This window comes from Saimiri boliviensis, chromosome 6 (assembly GCF_048565385.1).
Source record: "Saimiri boliviensis isolate mSaiBol1 chromosome 6, mSaiBol1.pri, whole genome shotgun sequence".
NCBI classification, from domain to species: domain Eukaryota; kingdom Metazoa; phylum Chordata; class Mammalia; order Primates; family Cebidae; genus Saimiri; species Saimiri boliviensis.
Genome location: NC_133454.1, coordinates 119,205,611 through 119,233,593, shown reverse-complemented (window position 1 = coordinate 119,233,593; position 27,983 = coordinate 119,205,611). Strand labels below are relative to the sequence as shown.

General features: G+C 38.3%; 1 protein-coding gene across 2 annotated transcripts; it reads right to left on the bottom strand.

Moving 5' to 3' along the window:
- Window positions 1–1,087: 1,087 nt before the first annotated feature.
- OOSP3 (oocyte secreted protein family member 3) lies at window positions 1,088–27,502 on the bottom strand. Of its 2 annotated transcripts, none has more exons than XM_039470321.2 (5): window positions 24,380–27,502; window positions 22,481–22,659; window positions 7,695–7,792; window positions 6,086–6,236; window positions 1,088–5,615 (listed from the first exon to the last, which is right to left on the bottom strand). In XM_039470321.2, the coding sequence occupies exons 2-5, from the start codon at window positions 22,634–22,636 to the stop codon at window positions 5,535–5,537; spliced, it is 486 nt and encodes a 161-aa protein (XP_039326255.2). In that variant the 5' UTR covers window positions 22,637–22,659; window positions 24,380–27,502; the 3' UTR covers window positions 1,088–5,534. The 2 variants fall into 2 exon arrangements, with proteins under 2 accessions (XP_039326255.2, XP_074257632.1); XM_074401531.1 differs by lacking the exon at window positions 24,380–27,502 and adding an exon at window positions 24,041–24,361.
- Window positions 27,503–27,983: the final 481 nt, after the last annotated feature.

Genomic DNA, 27,983 nt, shown 5'->3' with positions numbered 1-27,983 from the left:
ATTCCTTTTGAAATCTGGCACTAGATGAGGATGTCCTCTCTCATCACTCCTATTCAGTATAGTATTGGAAGTTCTAGACAGAGCAATCAGGCAAGAAAAATAAAGGTATTCAGTTAGGAAAGGAGGAAGTCAAATTGTCTCTATTTGCAAAAGACATGATTGAATGTTTAGAAGACCCCATCATTTCAGCCCCAAATCTACTGAAACTGATAAGCAACTTCAGCAAAGTCTCAGGATACAAAATCAGTGTGCAGAAATCACAAGCATTCCTATACACCAATAACAGACTTAAGGAGAGCCAAATCAAGAACGAACTGCCATTCACAATTGCTACAAAGAGAATAAAATACCTAGGAATACAACTAACAAAGGATGTAAAGGGCCTCTTCAAGAAGAACTACAAACCACTGTTCAAGGAAATAAGAGAGGACATAAACAGATGGAAAAACATTTTATGCTCATGGTTAGGAAGAAACAGTATTGTGAAAAGGCCATACTGCCCAAAGTAATTTGTAGATTCAATGCTATCCCCATCAAGCTACCTATGACCCTCTTCACAGTACTGGAAAAAAACACCTTAAATTTCATATGGAACCAAAAGAGAGCCCACATAGCCAAGACAATTCTAAGCAAAAAGAACAAAACTGGAGGCATCATACTACCTGACTTCAAACTATACTACAAGGCTACAGTAATCAAAACAGCATGGTACTGGTACCAAAACAGAGACATAGACCAATGGAGCAGAACAGAGGCCTTGGAGGCAATGCCACACATCTACAACCATCTGATCTTTGACAAACCTCATATAAACAAGCAATGGGGTAAGGATTCCCTGTTTAATAAATGGTGTTGGGAAAACTGGCTAGCAGTGTGCAGAAAGCAGAAACTGGACCTCTTCCTGACACTTTACACTAAAATTAACTCCAGATGGATTAAAGACTTAAACATAAGACCTAATACCATAAAAACCCTACAAAATTCTAGGCAAAACCATTCAGGACATAGGCATAGGCAATGACTTCATGACTAAAACACCAAAAGCATTAGCAACAAAAGCCAAAATTGACAAATGGGATCTAAATAAACTCCAGAGCTTCTGTACAGCAAAAGAAACAATCATTAGAGTGAACTGGCAACCAACAGAATGGAAAAAAATTTTTTCAATCTACCCATCTGACAAAGGGCTAATATCCAGAATCTACAAACATCTAAAACAGATTTGCAAGAAAAAAAACACCCATTCAAAAGTGGGCAAGGAATATGAACAGACACTTTTCAAAAGATATATATGAGGGCAACAAACATCTGAAAAACTGCTCATCATCACTGGTCATTAGAGAAATGCAAATCAAAACCACATTGAGATACCATCTCACACCAGTTAGAATGGTGATCATTAAAAAATCTGGAGACAACAGATGCTAGAGAGGATGTGGAGAAATAGAAACACTTTTACACTGTTGGTGGGAGTGTAAATTAGTTCAACCATTGTGGAAGACAGTGTGGCAATTCCTCAAGGACCTAGAAATAGAAATTCCATTTGACTCAGCAATCCCATTACTGGGTATATACCCAAAGATTATAAATCATTCTATTGTAAAGACACATGCACACGTATGTTCATTGCAGCACTGTTTACAATAGCAAAGACCTGGAACCAACCCAATTGCCCATCCATTATTGACTGGACAAGGAAAATGTGGCACATATACACCATGGAATACTATGCAGCCATAAAAAATGATGAATTTGTGTCCTTTGAAGGGACATGGATGAATCTGGAAACCACCATTCTCAGCAAACTCACACAAAATAGAAAATCAAACACCACATGTTCTCACTCATAGGAAGGTGTTGAACGATGAGAACACATGGACACAGGGAGAGGAGTACTACACACTGGGGTCTGTTGGGGGCAGGCAAGGGAGGGACAGTGGGGGGAATGGGGAGGTCAGGGAGGGATAACATGGGGGAAAATGCCAGATGTAGGTGACAGGGTGAAGGAGGCGGCAAACCACATTGCCATGTGTGTACCTATGGAACAATCCTGCATGATCTGCACATGTATCCCAGAACCTAAAGTACAATTTAAAAAATTTTTTCCTCCAAACACTGCTTTAAATATGTCCCATAGATTCTGGTATGTTGTGTCTTCATTCTCATTGGTTTCAAAGAACATCTTTATTTCTGCCTTCATTTCGCTATTTACCTAGTCAACATTCAAGAGCCAGTTGTTCAGTTTCCATGAGGTTGTGTGGTTCTGAGTTAGGTTTTTAATCCTGAGTTCTAATTTGATGGCACAGTCTCTGAGAGACTATTTGTTATTATTTCTGTTCTTTTGCATTTGCTGAGGAGTGATTTACTTCCAATTATGTGATCAATTTTAGAGTAGCTGTGACACAGTGCTGAGAAAAATGTATATTCTCTGGATTTGGAGTAGAGAGTTCTGTAAACCTCTATTAGGTTTGCTTGGTCCAGATCCAAGTTCAAGTCCTGGATATCCTTGTTAATTTTCTATCTTGTTGACCTGTCTAATATTGACAGTGGAGTGTTAAAGTCTCCCACTATTATTATGCGGGAGTCTAAGTGTCTTTGTAGGTTGTTAAGAACTTGATTTATGTATCTGGGTGCTCCTGTATTGGGTGCATATATATTTAGGATCGTTAGCTCTTCTTGTTGCATTGATCCTTTTACCATTATGTAATGCCCTTCTTTGTCTCTTTTGATCTTTGTTTGTTTAAAGTCTATTTTATTAGAGACTAGGATTGCAACTCCTGCTTTCTCTCTCTCTCTCTCTCTCTCTTTCCATTTGCTTGGTCAATCTTCCTCCATCCCTTTATTTTGATCCTATGTGTTTCCTTGCACATGAGATGAATTTCCTGGATGCAGCACACTGATGGGTTTTGACTTTTTATCCAATTTGACAGTCTGTGTCTTTTTATTGGGGCATTTAGCCCATTTACATTTCAGGTTAATATTATTATGTGTGAATTTCATCCTGCCATTTTGATGCCAGCTGGTAGTTTTGCCCATTAGTTGAGGCAGTTTCTTCATTTGTCAATGCTCTTTGCCATTTGGTATGTTTTTGGAGTGGCTGGTACTGGTTGTTCCTTTCTATGTTTAGTGCTTCTTTCAGGAGCTCTTGCAAGGAAGGCCTGGAGGTGACAAAATCTCTGAGCAATTGCTTGTTCATAAAGGATTTTATTTCTCCTTTGCTTATGAAGCTTAGTTTGGCCAGATGTGAAAGTCTAGGTTGAAAATTCTTTTCTTTAAGGATGTTGAATATTGGCCCCCACTCTCTTCTGGCTTTTAGAGTTTCTGCTGAGAGATCCACTGTGAATCTGATGGACTTCCCTATGTGGGTAACCTGGCCTTTCTCTCTGGCTGCCCTTAGCATTTTTTCCTTCATTTCAATTCTGGTGAATCTGACAATTATGTGCCTTGGGGTTGGTCTTTTTGAGGAAAATCTTTGTGGTATTCTCTGTATTTCCTGAACTTGAATACTGGCCTGCCTTGCTAGGTTGGGGAAGTTCTCCTGGATAATATCCTGAAGAGTATTTTCTAGGTTGGATTCATTCTCTCCCTCACATTCAGGTATACCTATCAAATGTAGATTAGGTCTGTTCACATAATCCCACATTTCTTGAAGGCTTTGTTCATTTCTTTTTACTCTTTTTCTCTCTAGTCTTGCCTTCTCATTTTTATTTCATTGAGTTGATCTTCAATCTCTGATATCCTTTCTTCTGTTTGGTCAATTTGGCTATTGAAACTTGTGTATGCTTCATTAAGTTCTCATGTTGTGTTTTTCGGCTCCATCAATTCATTTATATTCTTCTCTAAGCTGTTTATTCTCATTAGCATTTCATCAAATCTTTTTTCAAGGTTCCTAGTTTCTTTGCATTGGGTTAGAACATGTTCTTTTAGCTCTGAGAAGTTTGTTATTACCCATCTTCTGAAGCACTATTTCTGTCAATTCATCAGACTCATTCTCCATCCAGCCTTGTTCCCTTGCCTGTGAGAAGTTGTGATCCCTTGGAGGAGGAGAGGCATTATGGTTTAGGGTGTTTTCATCATTTTTGCACTGGTTTCTTCCCATGTTTGTGGATTTATCTACCTGTAGTCTTTGTAGTTGGTGACTTTCAGATGGGGTCTCTGAGTCAACATCCTTTTTGTTGATGATGAAGTTATTTCTTTCCGTTTTTTAGTTTTCCTTCTAAAAGGTCAGGTCCCTCTGCTGTAGGACTGTTAGAGGTCCACTCTAGATCCTGCTTGCCTGGGGATCACCTGTGGTGGCTGCAGCACAGTAAGGGTTGCTGCCAGTTTCTTCTTCTGTTATTTTTGTCCCAGAAGGATACCCACCAGATGTCAGCCTGAGCTTTCCTTTATGAGGTGTCTCTTTGGATATATGAGGGTCAGGGAGCTGATTGAGGAGACAGTCTGTCCCTTATAGGAGCTCAAGTGCTGAGCTGTGAGCTCTGTTGTTCCATTCAGAGATGCTGGTCAGGTACATTTAAGTCTGCTGCTACAGAATTCATAACCGCCTTTTTTCCCCAGGTGCTCTGTCTTGAGAAGGTGGGTCTTTATTTATAAGTTCCTGATGTGCTGCTGCCTTTTTTCAGACATGCCCTGCCCAGCAAGAAGTTAGCCTAGTTACTGCCACCAGAGGCATTGCTGAGCTGCCATGGGCTCTGCCCAGCTGCTATGTGAACTTCCTTGTGGTTTTGTTTATAAAGGTATAGTTGGAATTGCCTCTGTAATGGCAGACTGCCTCGGTAATGGGAGACTGCCTCAGTAATGGTGGACTGCCTTGGTAGTGGTGGGCTGCCTCAGTAATGGTAGACTCCCTTCCCCCAACTGAGTGGGACCCCTTTATTTCAATGACCACTCTCCAGTTAACTGGAGAGTGGTCATTGAAATAAAGAAGAATGGTCCTAAGGGATCACTAAAGGTTTAGTTCCCAGAGTGCCAAAAATGAAAACCAGTCTCACCCTACTGATCTTGAATAAAGATACAGAAATATTCTTGTATTGCTGTTTCCCAAAGCCATAGGTCTACAAGAGGTCAAACTTTCTAGTCTATTTCCTGGTTGATCCAATGGTTCATTTCCATCATGGATATTAAACTAACAACCATGTGGTATTATCTCAGCTACTGTATTTAAAACATGACTTGTCACTAACAGCAGGTGGAGGACAGAGACCTCCACCCTTCCATGCCTACATTCCAGCCTAAGTTCTGTTTTGAGATTATAACCCAGTTATCAAGAAGGCACAACACATTTTATTTGTAAGATCAACTCCACATCTAAAAATGATACATAGACATCTTATTATAAGAGACTATGCAAGGGCATCATGGCCTTTGTTTAAAAGGAACACTTTTAAAAAACATATGAAGCAATGGGCACTACACAATCCAATGTCCTCTCAGGAAGTGGCACCAAAAAGTGATGAAATCTGTAGTGAGTGGTTCAAAAATGAAATTTTAAGGAAGATATGGCAACAGAGTTATCAGGATTGTGATGCAAGAACCTAGAATATAGCTACATTTGCGCTCTCATGGACTAATGGATGAGGCATACTAAGCAGAAGTGACTGATGAGATGCCTCTACCTGCAGAGAAAAAAGAAAAGTAGTTAATAAAAAGTTTCCAATGTAACCCATTGATAAGCTTAGCACAGAAAACGCATTGACTAATATATTGACCAGTGAACATGGAGGACCTACTATGTGCCAGAGATTAAAAGGAAAGGTTGAAAAAGCTGAAAATTTTATTCAAGTGTCTGAGCACTATTTAAAATGAATGGTTTATCAACTTGGATTATGTTTGAACTATACTAGAGATTTTTTTTCTCATAACCAGAGTAAAGGGAGACTTACGAGACAGGATATATGCAGACACATAGAAGTAGCATTCATTCTAAACAAGACTGAAATGTAATGTGAGACCCATCACATAGTTAGACACTATTTAAACAACAAAATCCCTCCTTAGTAGAGATTTGAGCTTTTTTCTTCCTTATAACAATATGATCATTTCTATGTGGACACTGCCATGTTTTGTCTCTTGTAAGAATCCTCACCAAGGAGTCTTGAAAATACGGAATCCAAGGCAATCCAAATAGACAAGTGTTGGTTAAGTTCCAGGCAGAATGAGAATTCTTACAGGGAGGATCATTTCGGAATTTTATAAGATTGTTATGGATAGTGCTTGAAGTGGTATCCAAAGATGAGCTGAAAGTTTTAAAGAAAACACAATTTTTACATCAGATTACATTTAAAAATAAACAAGCCAGTAAGACTCATTTTGCTTCAATTCATTTTTGTTCTTTCTACTTTAGCAGCAGATTTACTAGCACTGCTACCACTCCGCCCTCTACTTTTGTTTTGTTTTTGGATTAACACACCTCCATTTAGGGGTGTTAGTCCAAAAAAAAAAAAAAAAAAAAGTCCTACCATTGGAAAATATATTCCAAACAGAAAACGTTTGCTCTGATAAGCTAAATTAAATCCCCAAGACAATTTCTTACAAGTATAAACAGAATCCTGGATCTTTTAAAAGTTGTCATTCATAAACTATTAAAAGGTTAACAACATTCATCCTTTGATCCTGAAGATATAGCAAAGTTTTGGGGATTTCCCCAAAAGTCATAGGGCTAGAGTATATTAAGAAAACATCTAAATTATTGCTTTTAAAATGTATTTTAATACAATTATGCCCATTCAAGCCTTTTGATTTATACAAGCTATCAAAATTAGGGGGAAAGTTAAGAATTATGTAAAATATTAATGGTCCATCTTGGTAAAAATTCCTCATGTGCTTGAAAATATATATATTCTGCTGTTGTTCTGTGCAGTATCCAGTAAAGGCCAATCAGATCAAAAAAAAAAAAGAAAGAAAGAAAGAAAGAAATAGAAAGAATTATGTAGAATAAAGAACAGTTTAGGCTAAGATTTTTTTTTTTAATTTGACCTTAAAGAGTTGAAAACTAATTTGACTACCATTCCTGTTTCTCCAAGTATCCTCTGATCTGCGGGGAGGCAGCTAGGTGAGAAGGTATGTTCAAGTCCTGACTTGGCATTCCCTAGCTACATGATCATGAACACAATCACCTCTGAGCTCTGTTTAACTCATTTTACTACATCTTACTTGGATTTCCCAAAAGCAGGTCTTGGCAAGGACACTTAGGTGCAGGCGATTTATTATAGAAGTATTCCCAGAAAGGGAATGGGAGAAAAGCAGGACATAGAAGATAAAGACGACAAGCCAAAATGCTATTTAAGGCAGAGTCCTTGCCTCAGGAGGACCCTCAAGTGAGCTCCAAAGTTAAATCCTGCCTCCAAGTTTATCCCTGACTCAAGAAACAGAGCTGGCTTTTCACAGTCTCAAATCACTCAACCATGAAAGTGGGAAGGATTTTCTAAGTTTCCAAGCCCAATCCATATCACTGAAAGCCAGATCACACACAAGCAGAGAGAGAGGCAAACAGAAATGAGGGGGTGTTCCAGGGGATTTGGCCAGAGCATCTGTAATAGCCAAATGTCATAGGTAAAGACCTCATTGCACTGAGAAACTATGCAAACCAACATCGCTCTAGAGTTCTAATCATATAAAGCTTCATATTCAAAATGTTTTCCTTTTAATTAGTTCTTAAAGGATAAACTGTGAACCATCTTGCTCATTATACTCACCTGTATACAATGCACATCAAAGGAATTTTGCCAGTAACTCCTTTCTGCATTATATTACAGTAGAGTGTTGAATAAAAAACTGTTCCATATGAGAAAACCTAGTGGGACAAAAAGACTTTGTAAGTTGAGGTCATGTCACACAGGCATTTTAAAGACATTTGAACAATGAACAGATCAAGTCAAGATGTAAGCTCTTTATACTACAACAAGGTCTCTCTGCATAGAGCTGGGGAAAAAACTGAGTCCCCAGAAAAATTAAGAAACCACCATCCAAGGCTTTTGATCATCAGCACAATCAAATATTTGTGGAAATAAAATAAGATGGTAATCTTGAATTCCCAGACTAGAAACAAGATTATGATTCTAAAGGTTTTTTTCCCTGAGATTTGGCCCTTAAACATTATCCCAAATGTCTGAAAATATTGAACCAATTGGAGATTTGTGTTTTCTGAACACACGCTTATTGTGAATACATCAAAAACGCTATGTTGGTCCACCATTGTGTCTCATACCTGTAATCCTGCCACTTTGGGAGGCTAAAGAAGTAGCAGGAGGATTGCTTGAGCTCAGGAGACCAGCCTGGGCAACATAGAAAGACCTCCTCTCTACTAAAAATGTAAAAACAATCAACTGGGTTAAGTGGTTCCAAGATACTCAGGAGGCTGAGATGGGAGGATCACTTGAGCCCAGGAGATGGAGGCTGCAGTGACCCATCATGCCACTGCACTCCAGCCTTGATGACAGAAAAAGTCTCTGTCTCAAAAAAAAAAAAAAATGCCACTATGGTTATGGTCAAAGATTCATAATCTTAACACAGGAGTAACTTCTGTAAATGTATTTAAGTATATGTTTTTCTATTGATAATTTTTACAAAAATGTCTTACTGAATTACTATTTTTCAACCTGTTAAATTATACAATAAATATCTCATAGAAATAAAATATTTCCAAAAAGAATGAATAGAATATAGCATTCAATAGCATTATTACTTTTCCATTGTATTGCTATTGAAGGTTATTTTAGTTGAGTATATAAATGATATCTAAAGTGTATAAAATAAATACTATATGCTTCTTACTTCTCTTGGTAATTATGTATTCAATAGTCACTTCTAATATGCAAAGCGAAGACGACCGAAAAATCCACTTTTTCATAAAACAGTAAGAAAATCACAGAATTTTTTTTTTATTTTTTTTATTGCATTTTAGGTTTTGGGGTACATGTGAAGAATATGCAAGATTGTTGCATAGGTACACACATGGCAGTGTGGTTTGCTGCCTTCCGTCCCCTCACCTGTATCTGTCATTTCTCCCCATGCTATCTCTTCCCACCTCCCCACCCCCCATCCCTCCCCCATTTCCCCCCAACGGACCCCAATGTGTAGTGCTCCCCTCCCTGTGTCCATGTGTTCTCATTGTTCAACACCTGCCTATGAGTGAGAACATTCGGTGTTTGATTTTCTGCTCTTGTGTCAGTTTGCTGAGAATGATGGTTTCCAGGTTCATCCATGTCCCTACAAAGGACGTGAACTCAAAAAAAAAAAAAAGAAAGAAAATCACAGAAATTATCATATTCAACATTTTTTAGACTCTGAATATTATCCTAAGTTTTGCAACAATTCAAGGAGCATTTATTGAAGAAAAAAGTGGTAGAATCTCAGAACTATAGCTTTGTGCATTTTAACTTGTTCTATTTCAATTTCCCTCTTCCCAGTCCATAGTATACATGAAAGCCAACAGCCTAGCAGAATCCAGAGGAAACAAATGGTTTGGAGCTCCTCAAAAGCCCATCTTCAGAGAATCGTCTTTTTTTTTTTTTTTTTTTTTCACTTTTCCTGAAATGCTGCTTATTTTGACTTGACTCTGAATGTGTTCAAAAGGAATAGACCTATAACAAGTAAAGAGATTGGATTAGTAACCGAAAACTACCCACAAATCACAAATGAAGTCCAAGCACCACCAGTCTCCACTGCTGAATTCTATCAAACATGTAAAAAAAGAATTAAAACTAGTGCTTCCTGTTTACAATAGCAAAGACCTGGAACCAACCCAAATACTCATTGATGATAGACTGGACAGGGAAAATGTGGTACATATACACCATGGAATATTATGCAGCCATCAAAAATGATGAGTTCGTGTCCCTTGTAGGGACATGGATGAACCTAGAAACCATCATTCTCAGCAAACTGACACAAGAGCAGAAAATCAAACACCGCATGTTCTCACTCATAGGTGGGTGTTGAACAATGAGAACACATGGACACAAGGAGGGGAGCACTACACACTGGGGTCCGTTGGGGGGAAATGGAGATGGGGAGAGATAGCATGGGGAGAAATGACAGACATAGGTGAGGGGAAGGAAGGCAGCAAATCACACTGCCATGTGTGTACCTATGCAACAATCTTGCATGTTCTTCACATGTACCCCAAAACCTAAAATGCAATAAAAAAAAATTTTTTTTTAAAAACTAGTGCTTCACAAAATCTCTCAACAAATAGAAGTGGAGGTGAGGAGAGGCCAAGATAGCCAAGTAGAAACAGCTCCAGTCTGCAGCTACCACAGAGATGGACATAAATGGTGATTGAATTCTGCATATCCAACTGAGGTACCCAGATTCTCTTGGTGGGATTGACTAGGTGGTTCATGCAACCGACAGAAAGCAAGGAAAAGAAGGATGAGGCAATGGTTCACCCAGGAGGAGTTGCATAGGGCAAAGGGACACCCCCTCCCCCAGTCAAGGGAGGTGGGTGAGGGATTGTGCTACCTGTCTGGGGAACTACACTTTTCCCATGGATTTTTACAATCCACAGATCAGGAGATTACCTCATTAGCCCATCCCATCAGGGCCTTAGGTCCCAAGCACAAAGCTCTGCAAACCCATGGCAGCCACTCAGGCAGGAGTGTTTGCATACTCTGGCAGCTCCTTCAACTCCAATGAGGCAAGAGATCTGTTCACTACTGTGGGAAGAGGACTGAAGCCAAGGGTCCAAATGCCTTGCTCAACAGTTCCCACTCCCATGGAATCCTGCAAGCTATGACCCACTGGCTTGTAATCCCCCCTGGCCAGTGCAGTAGCCTGGAGTCGGCCTAAGATGACCAACTTCCTGGGAGGAGGGGCCACCACCATTACTGAGACTCTAGTCAGCAGTTGGAAGACTCCCCTGCCCTGCCCCAGTGCAGTGTACCTGCTCTGCTAAGGGATAGACAAGACTGCTTCCTTAAGCAGGTGCCTTATTCCATGCCTCCTGACCACATGAAACCTCTCAACAGAGGTTGCCACACACCTCATACAGGAAAGTAACTGCTGGCATTTTGTTCATGCCCCTCTGGGGCAAAACTTCCAGAGGAAGGCACAGGAAGCAATCTTTGCTGTTTTGCAGTCTCCACAGTTGATACCCAGGCAAACAGGGTCTGAAGTGAACCTCCAGAAACTAAAGCAGACTTACAGAAGAGAAGCCTGACTGTTAAAAGAAAAACAAACAAAAAGAAACAACATTAAAAAAAGACCCCACAAGAACACCATCCAAAGGTCAACAGCCTCAAAGGTTAAAGGTAGACAAATCCAAGAAGATGAGGAAAAACCGATGCAAAAGTGCTGAAAGTTCCAAAAACCAGAATGTCTTCTCCAAATGATTGCAACACCTCTCTAGCAAGGGCACAGAACTGGGCTGAATCTGAGATGGATAAACTAAGAGAAGTAGGCTTCAGAAAGTGGGTAATAATGAACTTCACTGAGCTAAAAGATTATGTTCCAACCCAATAAAAAGAAGCTAAGAATCATGAAAAAGGTTACAAGAGTTGTTAACTAGAATAACTAGTTTAGAGAGAAACATAAATGACCTGATGGAGCTGAAAAATACAGCACAAGAACTTCATGACGTAAACACAAGTATCAATAGCCAAATTGACCGATTGGAAGAAAGAATATCAGAGCTTGAAGATATCTTGTTGAAATAAGGCAGTCAGACAAGACTAGATAAGAAAGAGTGGAAAGGAACAAACGAAACTTCTGAGAACTGTGGGACTATGGAAAAAGACCAAACCTATGACTGATTGGAGTACCTGAAAGATATGGGAAGAATGGAACCAATTTGGAAAACACACTTCAGGATATCATCCAGGAGAACTTCCCAACGTAGCAAGACAGGCTAACATTCAAATTCAGGAAATCCAGAGAACCCCAATAAGATACTCCATAAGAAAATCAACCCCAAGACTCATAATTGTCAGCTTCTCCAACATTGAAATACAGGAAAAAATGTTAAGGGCAGTCAGAGAGAAAGGCGAGGTCACCTGCAAAGGGAAGCCCATCAGACTAACAACAGACCTCTCAGTGGAACCCTATATGCCAAAAGAGATTGAGGGTCAATATAAAACATTCTTAAAGAAGTTCCAACCCAGAATTTCACATCTGACCAAACTAAGCTTTATAAGCAAAGGAGAAATAAAATCCTTTTCAGATAAGCAAATGCTGATGGATTTCATCACCAGAAGGCCTGCCTTGCAAGAGCTCCTGATGGAAGCACTAAATATGAAAAGGAAAAACCATTAACAGCCACTGTAAAAACACACTGAAGTATGCAGACCAATGACTCTATGAAACAACTACATTAACAAGTCTGCAAAATTAACCAGCCAGCATCATGATGACAGGACCAAATTCATACATAGCAATATTAATCTTAAATGTAAATGTGCTAAATGCTCCAATTAAAAGACACAGAATGGCAAGCTGGATAAAAAGACAAGACCCATTGGTGTGCTGTATTCAAGAGACACATCTCACATGCAAAGACACAAATAGGATCATAATAAAGGGATGGAGGAAAATTTACCAAGCAAATGAAAAGCAGAAAAAAGCAGGAGTTGCAATCTAAGTTTCTGACAAAAATGACTTTAAACCAACAAAGTTCAAAAAAAGACAAAGAAGGGCATTACATGGTAAAGGTTTCAATTCAACAAGAAAAGCTACGTATCCTAAATATATATGAACCCAAAACAGGAGCAGTCAGATTCATAAAACAAGTTCTTAAAGACCTGCAAAGAGACTTAGACCCCACACACAATAATAGCAGGAAAGTTTAATACACCAGTGTCAATATTAGACAGATCAAGACATAAAATTAACAAAGATATTCAGGACCTGAACTCAGCTCTGGATCAAGTAGACTTGATAGATAGCTACAGAAGTCTATAGCCCAAAACAATAGAATATACATTCTTCTCAGTGCCACATGGCACTTACTCTACAATTGATCACATCATTGGAGGTAACACCCTCCTCAACAATTGCAAAAAAACTGAAATCATAACAGTCTTTTAGACCACAGCAAATAATAAAATTAGAACTCAGTATTAAGAAACCCATCCAAACCCACACAACTACATGGAAATTGAACAACCTGTTCCTGAATGACTTCTGGGTAAATAATGAAATTAAGGCAGAAATCAGGTTCTTTGAAACTAATGAGAACAAAGAGACGATGTATCAGAATCCCTGGAATGCAGCTAAAGCCGTGTTAAAAAGGAAATTTATAGCACTAAATGCTCACATGAAAAAGCTAGAAACACCCTAAAATCAAAACTAAAAAGAGCTAGAGAAACAAGAGCAAACAAACCCCAGAGCTAACAGAACACAAGAAATAGCCAAGCTCAGAGCATAACTGAAGGAGACAGAGACATGAAAAACCCTTCAAAAAAATCAATGAATCTAGGAGCTGCTTTTTTGGAAAAAAAAAAAAAAACAATAAAATAGACCACTGGATAGACTACTAAAGAAGAAAAGACAGAAGAGTCACATAAACACAATCAAAAATGGTAAGGGGGAATACTACCACTGACCCCAGAGAAATACAAACAACCATCAGAGAATACCATAAACACCTCGACGAAAATACACTAGAAAATCTAGAAAAAAAATGAATAAACTCCAGGACACATATACTCTCCCAAGACTGAACCAGGAAGTTCAATCCCTGAATAGAACAATAACAAGTTCTGAAATAGAGGCAGTAATAGATAACCTACCACCACCACCACCACCACCACCACCAACAACAACAACAACAACAAAAAGCCCAGGACCAGTTATATTTACAGCTGAATTCTATCAGAGATGCAAAGAGGAGCTGGTACCATTTATTCTGAAACTATTCCAATCCATTGAAAATAAGGAACTCCTCCCTAACTCAGGTTATAAGGCCGGCATCATTCTGATACCAAAACATGACAGAGATATAACAAAAAACAAAAACTTCAGGCCAGTATCCCGAATGAACATCAGTGCAAAAATCCTCAATAAAATACTGGCAAACCAAATCCAGCAGTACATCAAAAAGCTTATCCATCACCATCAAGTCATCTTCATCCCTGGGATGCAATGCTGGTTCAACATATGCAAATCAATAAACATAATCCATCACATAAACAGAACCAAAAACAAAAAAAACACATGATTATATCAGTAGATACAGAGAAAGCCTTCAACAAAATTCAACACTCTTTCATTTTTAAAACTCTCAATAAACTAGATATTGAAGGAACATACCTAAAAACAGTAAGAGCCGTTTATGACAAACCACAACCAATATTATAACAAATGGGCAAAAGCTGTAAACATTCCCCTTGAAAACTGGCACAAGGCAAGGATGCCCTCTCTCACTACTCTTACTCAACATAGCTGGAAGTTCTGGCCAGAGAAATCAGGCAAAAGAAAGAAATAAATGGTGTTCACATAAGAAGAGAGAAAGTCAAATTGTCTTTGTTTGCAGATGATGTGATCTAGAAAACCCCATGGACTCAGCCCAAAAGCTTCTTATGCTGATAAAGAACTTCAGTAAAGTCTCAGGACACAAAATCAATGTGCAAAAATCACAAGCATTCCTACACACCAACAACAGACAAGCAGAGAGCCAAATCATGAAGGAACTCTCATTCACAATTGCCACAAAGAGAATAAAATACCTAGGAATACAGCCAACAAAGGGAAGTAAAGGACTTCAAGGAGAACTACAAACCACTACTCAAGAAAATCAGAGAGGACCCAGACAGATGGAAAAACATTCTATGCTCTTGGATAGAAAGAACAAATATCATGAAAATGGCCATACTGCCCAAAGCAATTTCTAGATTCAGTGCTATTCCCATTAAAGTACCACTGACATTCTTGACAGAATTAGAAAAATATGTATTTTTAAAATGATATGGAACCAAAAAAGAGATCATACAGCTAGGACAATCCAAGTTAAAAGAACAAAGCTGGAGTCCTCATGCTACCCAACTTCAAACTATACTACAAGGGAGCATGGTACCAGTGCAAAAATGGGCACATAGAACAATGAAACAAAATGGAGAACTCAGAAATAAAACCACACATCTACAACCATCAGATCATTGACAACCCTAACAAAAACAAGCAATGGGGTAAGGATTCACTATTTAATAAATGGTGCTGGAAGAACTGGCTAGCCATATGCAGAAAATTAAAACTGGATCCCTTCTTTATGCCTTATACAAAAACTAACTCAAGATAGATTAAAGACTTAAATGTAAAACCCAAAACTATAGAAAACCTAGAAGAAAATCTAGGCAATACCATTCAGGACATAGGCATGCACGAAGACTTTATGATGAAATCGCCAAAACCAGTTATAACAAAAGCAAAAAATTGACAAATGGAATCTAATTAAACTAAAGAGCTTCTTCACTGCAAAAGACACTATCATCAGAGCAAACAGACAACCTACAGCATGGGAGAAAATGTTTGTAATCTGTCCATCTGACAAAGGTCTAATATCCAGACTCTATAAGGAACTTAAGCAAGTTTAAAGGAAAAAAACAAAAAACCCCATTAAAAAGTGGGCAAAGGGGTATGGTGCCTTATGCCTGTAATCTCAGCACTTTAGGAGGCTGAGGCACATGGATCACTTAAGAGCAGGGGTTCAAGACCAGCCTGAGGGCAGGGGTTCAAGACCACCATGTACAAGACCAACATAGTGAAACGTGTTCTCTACTAAAAATAAAATTTAAAAAAATTAGCCAGGCATAGTGGCACATGCCAGTACTCCCAGTTACTCAGGAGGCTGAGGCAGCAGAATTGTTTTAACCTGGGAGGCCGAGGTTGCAGTGACCCAAGATCTTGCCACTGCACTCCAGTACTCCAGCCTGGACAACAGAGCAAGACTCTGTCTAAAAAAAAAAAAAAAAAAAAAAAAAAAAAAAAAAAAAAAAAAAAAAAAGTGGACAAAGGACATGAACAGACACTTCTCAAAATAAGACACACATATGGCCAACAGACATGAAAAAAAAGCTCAAAATCGCTTATCATTAGAGAAATGTCAATTAAAACCACAATGAGATACTATCTCATACCAGTCAGAATGGTGATTATTAAGAAGTCAAGAAGCAACAGATGCTGGCAAGGTTGCAGAGAAACAGGAACTCTTTTACACTGTTGGTGGGAATGTAAATCAGTTCCACCATTGTGGAAGGCAGTATGGTGATTCCTCAAAGATTCAGAACTGGAAATACCATTTGACCAAACAATCCTATTACTGGATATATATACCCAAAAGAATATAAATCATTGGATTACAAGGATACATGCATGTGTATATTCATTGCAGCACTATTCACAATAGCAAAGACATGAAATCAACCCAAATGCCCATCAATGATAGACTGGATAAAGAAAATGTGGTACATATATACCATGGAATACTATGCAGCCATGAAAAGGAGTGAGATCATGTCCTTTGCAGGGGCTTAGATGAAGCTGCAAACCATTATTCTCGGCAAGCTAACACAGGAACAGAAAAGAAAACACTGCATGTTCTCACTTGTAAGTGGGAGCTGAACAATGAAAACACATGAACATAAGGAGAGGAACAATACACACAGGGGCTTGTCAGGGGAGAGTAGGGGAGTAGAGCATTAGGAAAAACAGCTGGTGCATGCTGAGCTGGATACCTAGGTGATGGATTGATAGTTGCAGCAAACCACCACGGCACACATTTACCTATGTAACAAACCTGCACATCCAGCACATGTGCCCTGGAACTTAAAATTTTTAAAAATTAAATATTTTTTAAAAAAAGAAGAGAGCGCATTATTCATTCTGTGATATAATACTCATTATATTCTATAATACTATAATACTCATTCTATGATGTATTACCCTGATAACAAAACCAAGCCATCACAAAAAGAAACTATAGATCAATGTACCTTATGAATATACATATAAAAACTTCCAATCCAAATGCCCATCAATGATAGATTGGATAAAGAAACTGTGGAATGTATGCACCACGGAATACTATGCAGCCATAAAAAGGAACAAGATTGTGTCCTTTGCAGCCATAAAAAGGAACAAGATCGCATGTTTTCACTTATAAGTGGGAGCTGAATGATGAGAACACACGGACACATTGGGGACAACAACACACACTGGGGACTGTCAGGGGTATAGAGAGGGAAAACATCAGGAAGAACAGCTAATGCATGCTGGACTTCATACCTAAGTGATGAGATGATCTGTGCCTCAAACCATCATGGCACACGTTTACCGATGTAACAAACCTGTACATCCTGCACATTTGCCTCTGAAATTAAAGTTGAAGGGAAAAAAGAAAGGAAGAAACCATTTTCTAACCACTCCCCCACCAACAAAAAAATTAAAACCTCAGCAAAATACCATATCCAGCAACTATAAAAAGGATTAAGCACTATGACTAAATGGGATTTATCCCAGGAAAAGCATATGTTGGCTCCACATACAAAAATCAATGTAACGCACCATATTAATAGAAGAAAGGGCAAAACCCATATGATCATCTCAATAGCTTCAAGGGAAAAAAATGTAAAATTCAATATGATTTGTGATGAAAAAAAAAAAAAAAACTCTCTACAACTAAAGGCAAAAGGGTAGTTTCTCAACCTGATAAAGAGCACCTGTGAAAATCCCAGTCAGCATCATACTTAACGATGAAAGACTGAAAGCTTTTCCCTTATAATAAAAAATAACACAAAGATGTTCACTCTCACTACTTGCATCCAATATTGTGCTGCAGGTTCTAGCCAGGGAAATTAGGCAAGAAGATAAAACAAAAATTATCCAGATTGGAAAGGAAGGTGTAAAACTATCTCTATTTAAAAATGACACGAGGCCTAGCACAGTGGCTCATGCCTGTAACCCCATCACTTTGGGAGGCCAAGGCAGGCAGATCACTTGAGGTCAGGAGTTTGAGACCAGCCTGGCCAACATGGTGAAATCCGGTCTCTACTAAAAATAAAAAGATACAGGAGGACATGGTGGTGTACATCTGTAGTCCCAGCTACTTGGGAGCCTTGAGGCAGCAGAATTGCTTGAACCCAGGAGGTGGAGGTTGCAGTGAGCTGAGTTCGCACCATTGCACCCCAGTCTGGGCAACAGAGTAAGACTCCATCTTTAAATAAATAAATAAGGCATGATCTTTTATATAGAAAATCATAAGATATCCACCCCAAAACAAACTATTACAACTAATAAGCATGCTCAATAATGTTATAAGAGACAAGATCAATAGATAGAAATTAATTCTATTTCTCTACACTAGCAATGAACAACTTGAAAATAAAATTAATAAAACAATCTCAAGTTCAGCTGGATCCTGGCAGCAGCTGCAGTGGTTCTCTTCTGTGTCTCTCTTTGCCCTCTCCTTTTGATTTCCAGAACATATGTGCATGTATATTTGTTTAAATGTCTGCTTTTAATTCTTTTGCATATATACCCAGGAATTAAATTGCTGTTTGTTATTTAAGCCACTGCAAGATTCTTTCCTTCCTCTCAATAGTGAACCAGGAATATTAGGAGTGTTTTATATTTGAAAAAGAATCCAAATCCTTATATATGAATCCAGAATCCTTAACTTTGGTTTTCCTTAACCTCTCCATAAAACCATTATCTGAGAAATGCTTTGTTATTAATCACATTAATGTTTTCATTTTGTGGATAACAATTAGTACTCAATTTAAAATTATCTTCTTTTAAAAGTAGCTAAGTTTGTAGTGTCCAGCAAAAGACTGGCAGTCATGGCTGTGTGATCTTTGGTAGGTTACTTAATCTTTTTGAACTTCATTTTCCTCTTCTGTACAATGGGGATAAGAGGACCTACCTGACAGGATGATTGTGCAGTCCCCTGTCTTTCTTAAGACAGAAAAAGTTTTTTATGTTGTTGTTGTTGTTGTTGTTGTTGTTGTTGTTGTTGTTTTGAGATGGAGTCTCATCGCCCAGGCTGGAGTGCACTAGGGTGATCTTGGCTGACTGCAACCTCCACCTTCTGGGTTCTAGCAGTTCTCCTGCCTCAGCCTCCCAAGTAGCTGGCTCTACAGGTGCCCGCCACCATTCCTGGCTAATTTTTATATTTTTAGGGGAGACGAGGTTTCACCATGTTGAACAGGCTGGTCTCCTGACCTCCGGTAATCCACCCACCTTGGCCTGCCAAAGTGCTAGAATTCTAAGGGTGAACCACTGCACCCAGCTAAGACAGAAAAAGTTTTGTACTAAAGCTAACCCATCATTTAACCACTCTTTTAAGCACCATATGTTTTGTTTCACAAATGTTTTATTCATTCAGAAAACAATTTGAAGAATGGGTAAATTCTACACAATTATAGTTCTCAAACGACTCGTACATTATAGTTCCTGTTTACATTTTACTGTATTTAATCTTCTAAGGTTTTTAGGTTTCTTTGGAGGTTGGAGGTAGCAATGTCACTAAGGCAGCTAACTTTTCAACATTCTTAGATCAGGCTGATACTTTGGTGAAAAGAATTCCTGCATTTCTCAAAGAACTAAAGCAGGAGCAAAAATAAGTTCCCATGAAGAGGTGTCCAAATTGGCTGTTTAAAAAATCTAATCACTTAAAACAGCTCTGGTGTTTCAGTGTTTTGCTTTGATCCTGTGAGCATTAAAACTGGTATTTTGGGTGGACGCTAAAGGAAGAAACTGAACAGTAGAATTAAGAGTTGTTCCCACAAAAGAGTTGGAGTTGGGACAAATAAATTATTAACTTTGATTGTTAGACCTTTTATTGAAGACATCCAGCCAAAGACTCATCATCTTTAGAAAAATAAAAGTCTATGCAACTCCAAAAAATTAAACATGGAGTTACTATATGAGCCAGAAATTTCAGTTCTAGATATTTACACAACACAATTGAAAACATACGTTCACACATAAACATGTACACAAATGTATAGCAGTAACAGACAAAAAGTAAAAACAATTATTCAGCCATAAAAAGAAATGCAGTATTGAGATAGGCTATCATATAAACTTTGAAAACATGCAAAGCAAACATCATGAAAGGCCACATATTGCATGACTGAATTTATGTGACATATCCAGAGTATTCAAATCTATAGAAACAGAAATTAGACTCGTGGTTGCCTATGACTAGGGGAGAAGAGGCAGTGGAGTGACTGATCTTAGGTCTGGGTGCATTTTTTTGAGAGGTGATTAAAATATCCTGGAATTAGATAGCAGTGATGGTTGCACAACTTTTTCAGTGTACTAAAAACCACTGTAGTGTGCTTAAATGTTTAATTCTTTCCTAATCCATGCCTGCTACTTAAAACTGAGTCCTACAGTCCTTCATTTTGTTTTTAATATGGTTGAAATTCTAGATCCTGCCCTTTAAATAGAAAATCTTCATAATAAATTAAAAACCTAAGAAAGAAATGTAGCCGCCAAGGTAAAGAGATCCTTTGCATCAAAACTCATTGAAAGAACCTGATTTGGTAAGGTATTAAATCAAATTACTCATGTGAACATTAACATTGTTTTTTGTATACTATAGAAACTTAAGAACGTTTTAAACATTAACCAGATTGTTCCATATACAATCTGCCCTTTAAAGGACAATTTCAATGGGGTCTTATAAGACCCTGAAAACTTTAGAAATGGTTTTCATGCCATAGGGGGGAAAAGGCCTTCAAAAGAAACCTACAGCTCTGATTGGTTATTTTACTTAATAGTTTGTGGTTCCTGTAATAACATTGTGGTTGATGTCTCTGCCTCTCCTAGTGTCTCATATTTAGTTGTACAAGCTTTGTAAAGTCAGGTTATTAATCCTTTGGCCTTTGTAATGAGTTCTGCATATCCATAATAAGTCACACTTTGAAATATGGGGAAAACTACAAAGGCCAAAGAAATTAGAAATCTGTAAACCTCCATGTAAAGTTAAATTAATAAGTTCTGTAGATGCGAAACAGCATATGGAAGAAATCAGAATTGTTTGTATAGGACACACATACCTCTAAATGGAGAGTGTGGTTATTCACCACTTAATTTTCCTATAAATATACTACTTTTTTTTTTTTTAGATGTAGTCTCGCTCTGTCATGCAGGCTGGAGTGTACTGGCACTATCTCAGCTCACTGCAATCTCTGCCTCCCAGGTTCAAGCAATTCTTCTCCCTGCCTCAGCCTCCTGAGTTGCTGGTATTATAGGCACCTGCCACCACACTTGACTAATTTTTGTATTTTTAGTAGAGGCAGGGTTTCACCATGTTGGCCAGGCTGATCTTGAACTCCTGACCTCAGGTGATCCACCGGCCTCAGCCTCCCAAAATATACTACTTTTTTCACATTGTAAAACCACTGCATGCTGAATGCAGAGTCCACTTTTCATTCTCCACCAAAGGTTAATGTTGAATAGTCTGTATGTTGCTGTCAGAAAATTCTGGCTCTCTTCCTCCCTAATTAAATTGCCTTAATCACTTAGATTCAACTTCATTCCAGTGATAAAACCACAGAGAAAAACAAAAGATACAGGAGATTTTATTGCCAAATTCTATTGAGCATTCAAGGATCAAAAAATTCAAGTCTTAACTAAACTGTTTCAAAACTTGACAAGGAGCAATATGAGAAAGAACGAGTTATAGACCAATCTCATTCATAGACATAGATGTAAAAATTAAAAACAACATACTACCAAATCCACCTTAACCTCAAACCTCCTCAGATGTTTTTTCCTCTGATTTCCCCTAGTGAATTCTACCTCTGTTATTATCCACTTTATTTCATTGCTTTCTTCTTTGAAGGGAGAATGTAAATCCTAATTTACCAACATGCAAGTTTCAGCTATATATCTGTTGGACAGATGTATGATCTGTAGTAAATTTTTACCCACTTTAGCCTCAGTTACTTACTGTGAAAACTGGAAACAATGGCTGCTTTACAGCGCTTCTACACTTTAGGGGATGTAAGGACTAAAAAAGATTTACAAGTGCTTGGAATTCCAGCACTTTGGGAGGCTGAGGAGGGTGGAATGAGGTCAGGAGTTCAAGACCAGCCTGGCTAACATGGTAAAATCCTGTCTCTACTAAAAATACAAAAAAAAAAAAAAATAGCCAGACACAGTGGCAGTTGCCTATAATCCCAGCTACTAGGGAGACTGAGGCAGGAGAATCGCTTGAACCCAGGAGGCAGAGGTTGCAGTGAGCCGAGATCGTGCCACTGCATTCTAGCCTGGGTGACAGAGTAAGACCTAGTCTCAAAAAAAAAAAAAAAAAAAGAGAGTACGTGGAAAGTTATAATAATATGTATGTATGTGGAAGTATTCTCCACAATGGCCATGAGCCATTATATTTCATGGCCAAATCAAGGTTCCCACTGGTTTTCCTATCCTCAAAATGCCAAATTCAAGTGCCATAAAAATATCTCGCACTGACATTACACACGGTGCTACTGCAAGGTAAAATTGACGTTAGTGTATTATTTGAAATGCTCACAGCTCTTACCTCTTTCTGAATCCCACATTCAGTGACAGGGTAATTAAACTCATATCGCTTCGCAGTTACATTGGTTACAGGACAGCCAGTTCCTAGAGACACTTCATCAGAATGCAAAATATGATCTTGACCAAGTAAAGTTGGTTCAGCCACAACCCAGAACATAGAGGAAGTACATCCTACTGACACTGTTGAAAAATATTTTTAAAAAATATTTAGATAGCAACTTTATGCTAGAGGACACCAAGAGAAAGTCTGAACATAGCATTTTTTTTAAAAAAGATACTACTGTAAAATAGCCTTGAGAGATACAATATGATCATTCAGATGAAATGGTAAAATTATAAATAGAGGATCAGTCCTATTCAAGCCTATCTAGAGACAACCTCTGTCTTCCCCACACTTCCAGTACTTTTTCCTGAAAAGTTCAACAGTAGGCTAAATGTGGGATGCTGTCTGTGCTTCTTTTGCTGTATGGGACTGCCTCTGGATTGGAGGAGCCTCAAGCTGGCTTGAATTTATATAATTAGGCTGGTGTAAAGGACTGATAGGGCACTGAAGCTGCAGCTTCTATGGCCTCCTATTCTCATCCCTGGTAGATATCTACAGCTAATATGGGTGAAGAGACAAAGGAAACTGTACCCTTGAGCATTTGCTAGACCTGCTAATAAGATAAAGAGCTGCACCTGCTATGTCTCCACCCTGCATCCTTCTATGACGCAAAAGGAAGATCGTCTCAGATTTAAACCTATTCATGCCTGGTGCATCTGTCAACTCAAAACATTCACAGCTGTGGTGCTACAACAGCATTTCCTCACTTGTGTCCATTAACTCTACTACCAGAAACATATCCCAAAAAGTTTTCAGACAAAAACATGTTTTTGTCTAAACAAACGATTCATCACTGTATTTTCATGATAAAAAAATGCTAGAAATAACAAAATTACATTATTTTATATTTGGCATTTCTAACCAGTAACTTTTTAAATAAAGGAAAAACATAGTTTAGATGAGAAGATTACTGAAAAATAAGCCACAGGTAGGTAGGACACATGGAAAAAGTAAGTGGAATACAAATAAAACAATTAATATTAATGATAACAACTTTATGACTTAGGAAGAATAAGAAGTGAGAGGAGAAAGAATGAAGAGCTTTATTTTCACAACCTGATTTATGATCACTAACTCACGATCACTTAGGAGGCAACAGGGCAGACAGGAGGCAGGCAGCAGGATTATGAGTGAGAGATTAGGATGGGCGATGGAAGAGCAAATTGAAACCTTAAAAAGAGAAATACTTTTCCACAGGAAGGGTGAATAGGGTGACCAAACACAACAGAAAACACCTAAATCCAGAGGAATAATGAAAACTAGCTCTTTCCCAAGCATTAGGAGATCAATCACTTGCTTTATGTCATGGTAGAGAACAAACAAGAGGAAGCAATACCAATACAGAAGTCAGAAAACTATACTGGAAAGTCACTTCTACTCAAAACAGCAAACAGCAAAAGGCCCACAACCATTAAGAAACCATGCCTTAAAACGACAAAATATAAGGGTCACTTGTACCTGACTTTTGCTCAGAAAGAGTCAAAATCATGCACAAAAGCAAAGACGATTGCAACCCCACAAAATCCTTCATGACGTCAGCAGCCAACTAATGACCCCTGAAAAATTCAGGCAATTGGAAGTGGCTGCCCTGCTTTGGATACTTTTATACCCACTGCCACACCCAGCTGACTACATTTACAAATCACTTTTTGCCAATGGCTCGTATTTTCCAGAATTATATTGTTTTTGCCAATCTAAATTGTTTAATATTTGAAAAATACAGAAAGTATAAAGAATAAAATTAAAACTATGTATTAAAATGACTATTTTTATATTCACAGAAAGAATTTTTTCTACCTGCTGAAACTTGACGTTCTCTTGATCACTCCAGAACCAAAATCAAGACTGCAAATAAAGTGTCACTGACCAATCTTTGAGAACTGTGACTTCTTCAGGCTCTCCAAAGTTCCTAGAACTGAATGTTCACAGAGTGTCAATGCATGTTTATTGAATTGTTGGGGAATGGTATTAAGGGAGTTGTTTAAACCAGTGATTCTGAAACTTTAGCAGCATGAGAAACACCTGCAGAACTTGTTAATACACCGATAGCTGGGCCACGTTCTAGAGATTCTTATTCAGGCCTGGGAGTGGGAGGTCCAAGAATTTACATTTCTGAAAGTTTCCAGGTGCTGCTGATGCTGCTGGCCCCAGGATCATACATTGAGAACCACTGCTTCAGACATCGTCACTTTAGAGAGTATTTATTTCAACGGCTCCCAATTTTTAGATTAATTTTCAAAATTATCTGGAACACTTTAAAAATATGTGTATCCTAACCCCAGTCTAGTCCAGTGAGATCTGTTGTGGCTGGAAATGTAAGAACACATATAAGTTACTGTGGGGTCTTGTCAAACAATCAAATTCTCACAGTCTAACTCAGTGGGGCAAGACCCAGGAATCTGCATTTTTAATGACTGCCCGCAGGTGATTCCTGGAGGCTCATACTTTGAGAAACTCTGAGCAGAAGTCCTCAGGACTCCTGACGAGGCAAGGAGGGAGGCAGCTCTCCAATTCGCTTTCAGTTATTTTCATTTTATTTCTATCTGTTTTATATTAGATCTTTTTTGGTGTTTTTTTGAAAACACCTACATTATAAATTCTCAGCATCCTTTGCCCTGAAATGTAACATTGTAATTTTAAATAAGAAATCAGATGTGCCTGGGGCTACTCAATAAATGATATTTTTGATGGATCAATAAGGAGTAAAACCATAAATCCAAATCCTATTTCTCATCATATAGTCTCCTGAGACTTCCAACATCTATAATATAAACCCTGCAAAACATGTATGTTATCTGTGCTGCTAGTCATTATCTTTTGAGAATCTGGAATGACCTAAAAGAAAACAGAGACCAGTCCAACTAGCCTGACATTGAGCCAAGTTCTGGAATCAGCAGTCTAAACAAAGTCTTCACATAAGAGATATAAGAAATAAAATAAAAATTCCTTCACCTAATGAAACATTTCATACCTCCCTCCCAATTTTAGTTTCTTCTACACACCTACATATTATATCAGAAAAAAAGAGATGGAATAAATCAATTTGCTACCATACTACTTTGAATCACCCTCAGATATGGGAAGGAAGAGCCTTTGCTCAGGGACACATGTGTTAGAGGGTTTCACTCTGAACTTCTTTGTCATGTTCTTCTCTGGGCACAAGAAATGTGTTCAAACAAGGGAACATGCCATCCAAATCCCAAGCCTTCATAATTTCCTGCCTAAATGGCCTTGTACTTACATCCAAGGACTGCTTGAGCCCCTTCCCTGAGTCAGTTCTCTCAGGCGTATATAGCCCTGAGCCTAATGCTGGCCAAGGAGCAGTTGTCTGCTGGAAATATGGATGGAGCTTGGACACAACACCTGGAGTGTCTATACATGCACACTCGAGAACCTCTACAATGTAGGTCAGAGTGAGGTTAGAAAGAGGAGGGATTTGGCCATGGACCATGGGCAGGGGAGGGTAGTAGAGTGGAGATAGATGGCAGCTCTCACCACACTGCAGTGTTCCAGTGTGAAATTCCCAGGACTCTGAGAATTCTCGATTAAAATCTATCTTTCTATCTCATTATGAAAGTTAGTTTGTCTGACACAAGAACAGAAAACCAAACATCACATGTTCTCACTCATAAGTGGGTGTTGAAAAATGAGAACACATGGACACAGGGAAGGGAACATCACACATTGGGGCCTGTCAGTGGGCGGGGTGACTAGAAGAGGAATAGCAGGGGATTGGGGAGGGATAGCATTACAAGAAATAACTAATGTAGGTAACAGAGTGATGGATGCAGCAAACCACCATGGCATATGTATACCTATGTAACAAACCTGCACATTCTGCACATGTACCCCAGAACTTGAAAGTATAATACATAAATAAAATGAAAAATGTTTAAAGCTAAATAAAATAAAGTTTGTCAAAATAGGAGACATAACATATCTTGTTTACCAGTTTCTTCATTTAAAGCTTTTATATAAATATACATGTTATGTGCCTCCACTTGTACCCTTGCTCCAGTTCCTGTGCATGTGAAGTGGGAGCAGACTTGGGGCCGTTTGCCCTCCACACGAAGTATTAGGTTGGTACAAAAGTAGTCTCGGTTTTTCCCATTACTTGTAATTTGCAATTACTTTTATTGGCAAAAATCGCGATTACAATTGAACCAACCTAATAACTTGTCTTGGGAGATATCAACTGATTTCCTCGGGAACTCTCTTAGGACCTTGTCTTGCTTTGTCAATGATCCTGAAAGGACCTGGGTTTTACTAAACATCTTTGTGCTTAGATCACTCATCAATGTTCACCTTCAGCAAGTCAAGCAAATAATCAGAATTACATAAGTCTTATTTAGCATGGAGAGGAGTGAAACAAGAAGAGTGTTGATTATTTCAAAGTGGATCTGCTTGAAGAGATAAAGGAATGCTAGGTAAATGTCAATAACATACTTAAGGCTTGGGCCACTTTGACTTCAACCCCAGATGTCTACATCCCTACCGCACCCTCGATTTCCATGGAATGTACCTCTATCATTTACTTCTTTTCTAGTTTGCTCCTGTAAAAACTTCTAATATTTATCCAATGAGATTATCTGCTGATATGTTTTATTAATTTATCATTTGGCTTAAGGATCTGAGGTTCCTTTCAGCAAATATTTGATAACTTCTTGCATCATAGGCATTTTGCATGGTACAGTGGAGGACACCACAGTGAACAAGAAAGACTTATCCCTGCCTTTGAGGAAGTCAGTCTGGCAGGGAGACAAACATTAAATACACACAGTTAAGAAATAAGTCTGCAAAAAATTAATAGCTATTCTCATAAGTGCTGCAAACAAAAGTACAGAATGTCGAGAGCGTAGCTCTACTAAAAAAAAAAATACAAAAATTAGCTGGATGCAATACCACATGCCTGTAATCCCAGCTCAGGAGGTGGAGGTTACAGCTAGCTGAGATTTTGCCACTGCACACCAGCCTGAACAACAGAGCAAGGCTGCCTCAAAAAAAATTATATATATATATATATATATATATATATGATATATACAAATATCCAATAATTTCATGAAAAGATATTCAACATCATTAGTCATTAGAGAAGGTATAGATGTTACCATGTTACCATAAGACCCAGTAATTCCACTCCTAAATATACGCAGAAAGAACTGAAAATGTCCATAGAAAACTTGTACACAAATGTTTACAGCAGTATTAGCAAAAAAAAAAAAAAGAAAGAAAAAGAAACAATGTAAATGTCCATCAACTACTGAAAAGAGTCAGGCATGGTGCTCATGTCTGTAATCCCAGCACTTTGGGAGGCCAAAATGGGCAGATTGCTTGAGCCAAGGAATTTGAGATCAGCCTGAGCAACATGGTGAAACTCCATCTCTACAAAAAACACAAA

Bases quoted from the DNA above. Each gene is read 5' to 3' on its own strand.
- OOSP3 (XM_074401531.1), bottom strand. From the start codon at position 24,113: ATGAAGGATTTTGTGGGGTTGCAATCGTCTTTGCTTTTGTGCATGATT. The intron at 22,660-24,040 runs GTACAAGTGACC...ATTTTTCAACAG, and splicing joins TCTTTCTGAGCAAAAGTCAG to TGTCAGTAGGATGTACTTCC. The intron at 7,793-22,480 runs GTAAGAGCTGTG...TTGTCCCACTAG, and splicing joins AATGTGGGATTCAGAAAGAG to GTTTTCTCATATGGAACAGT.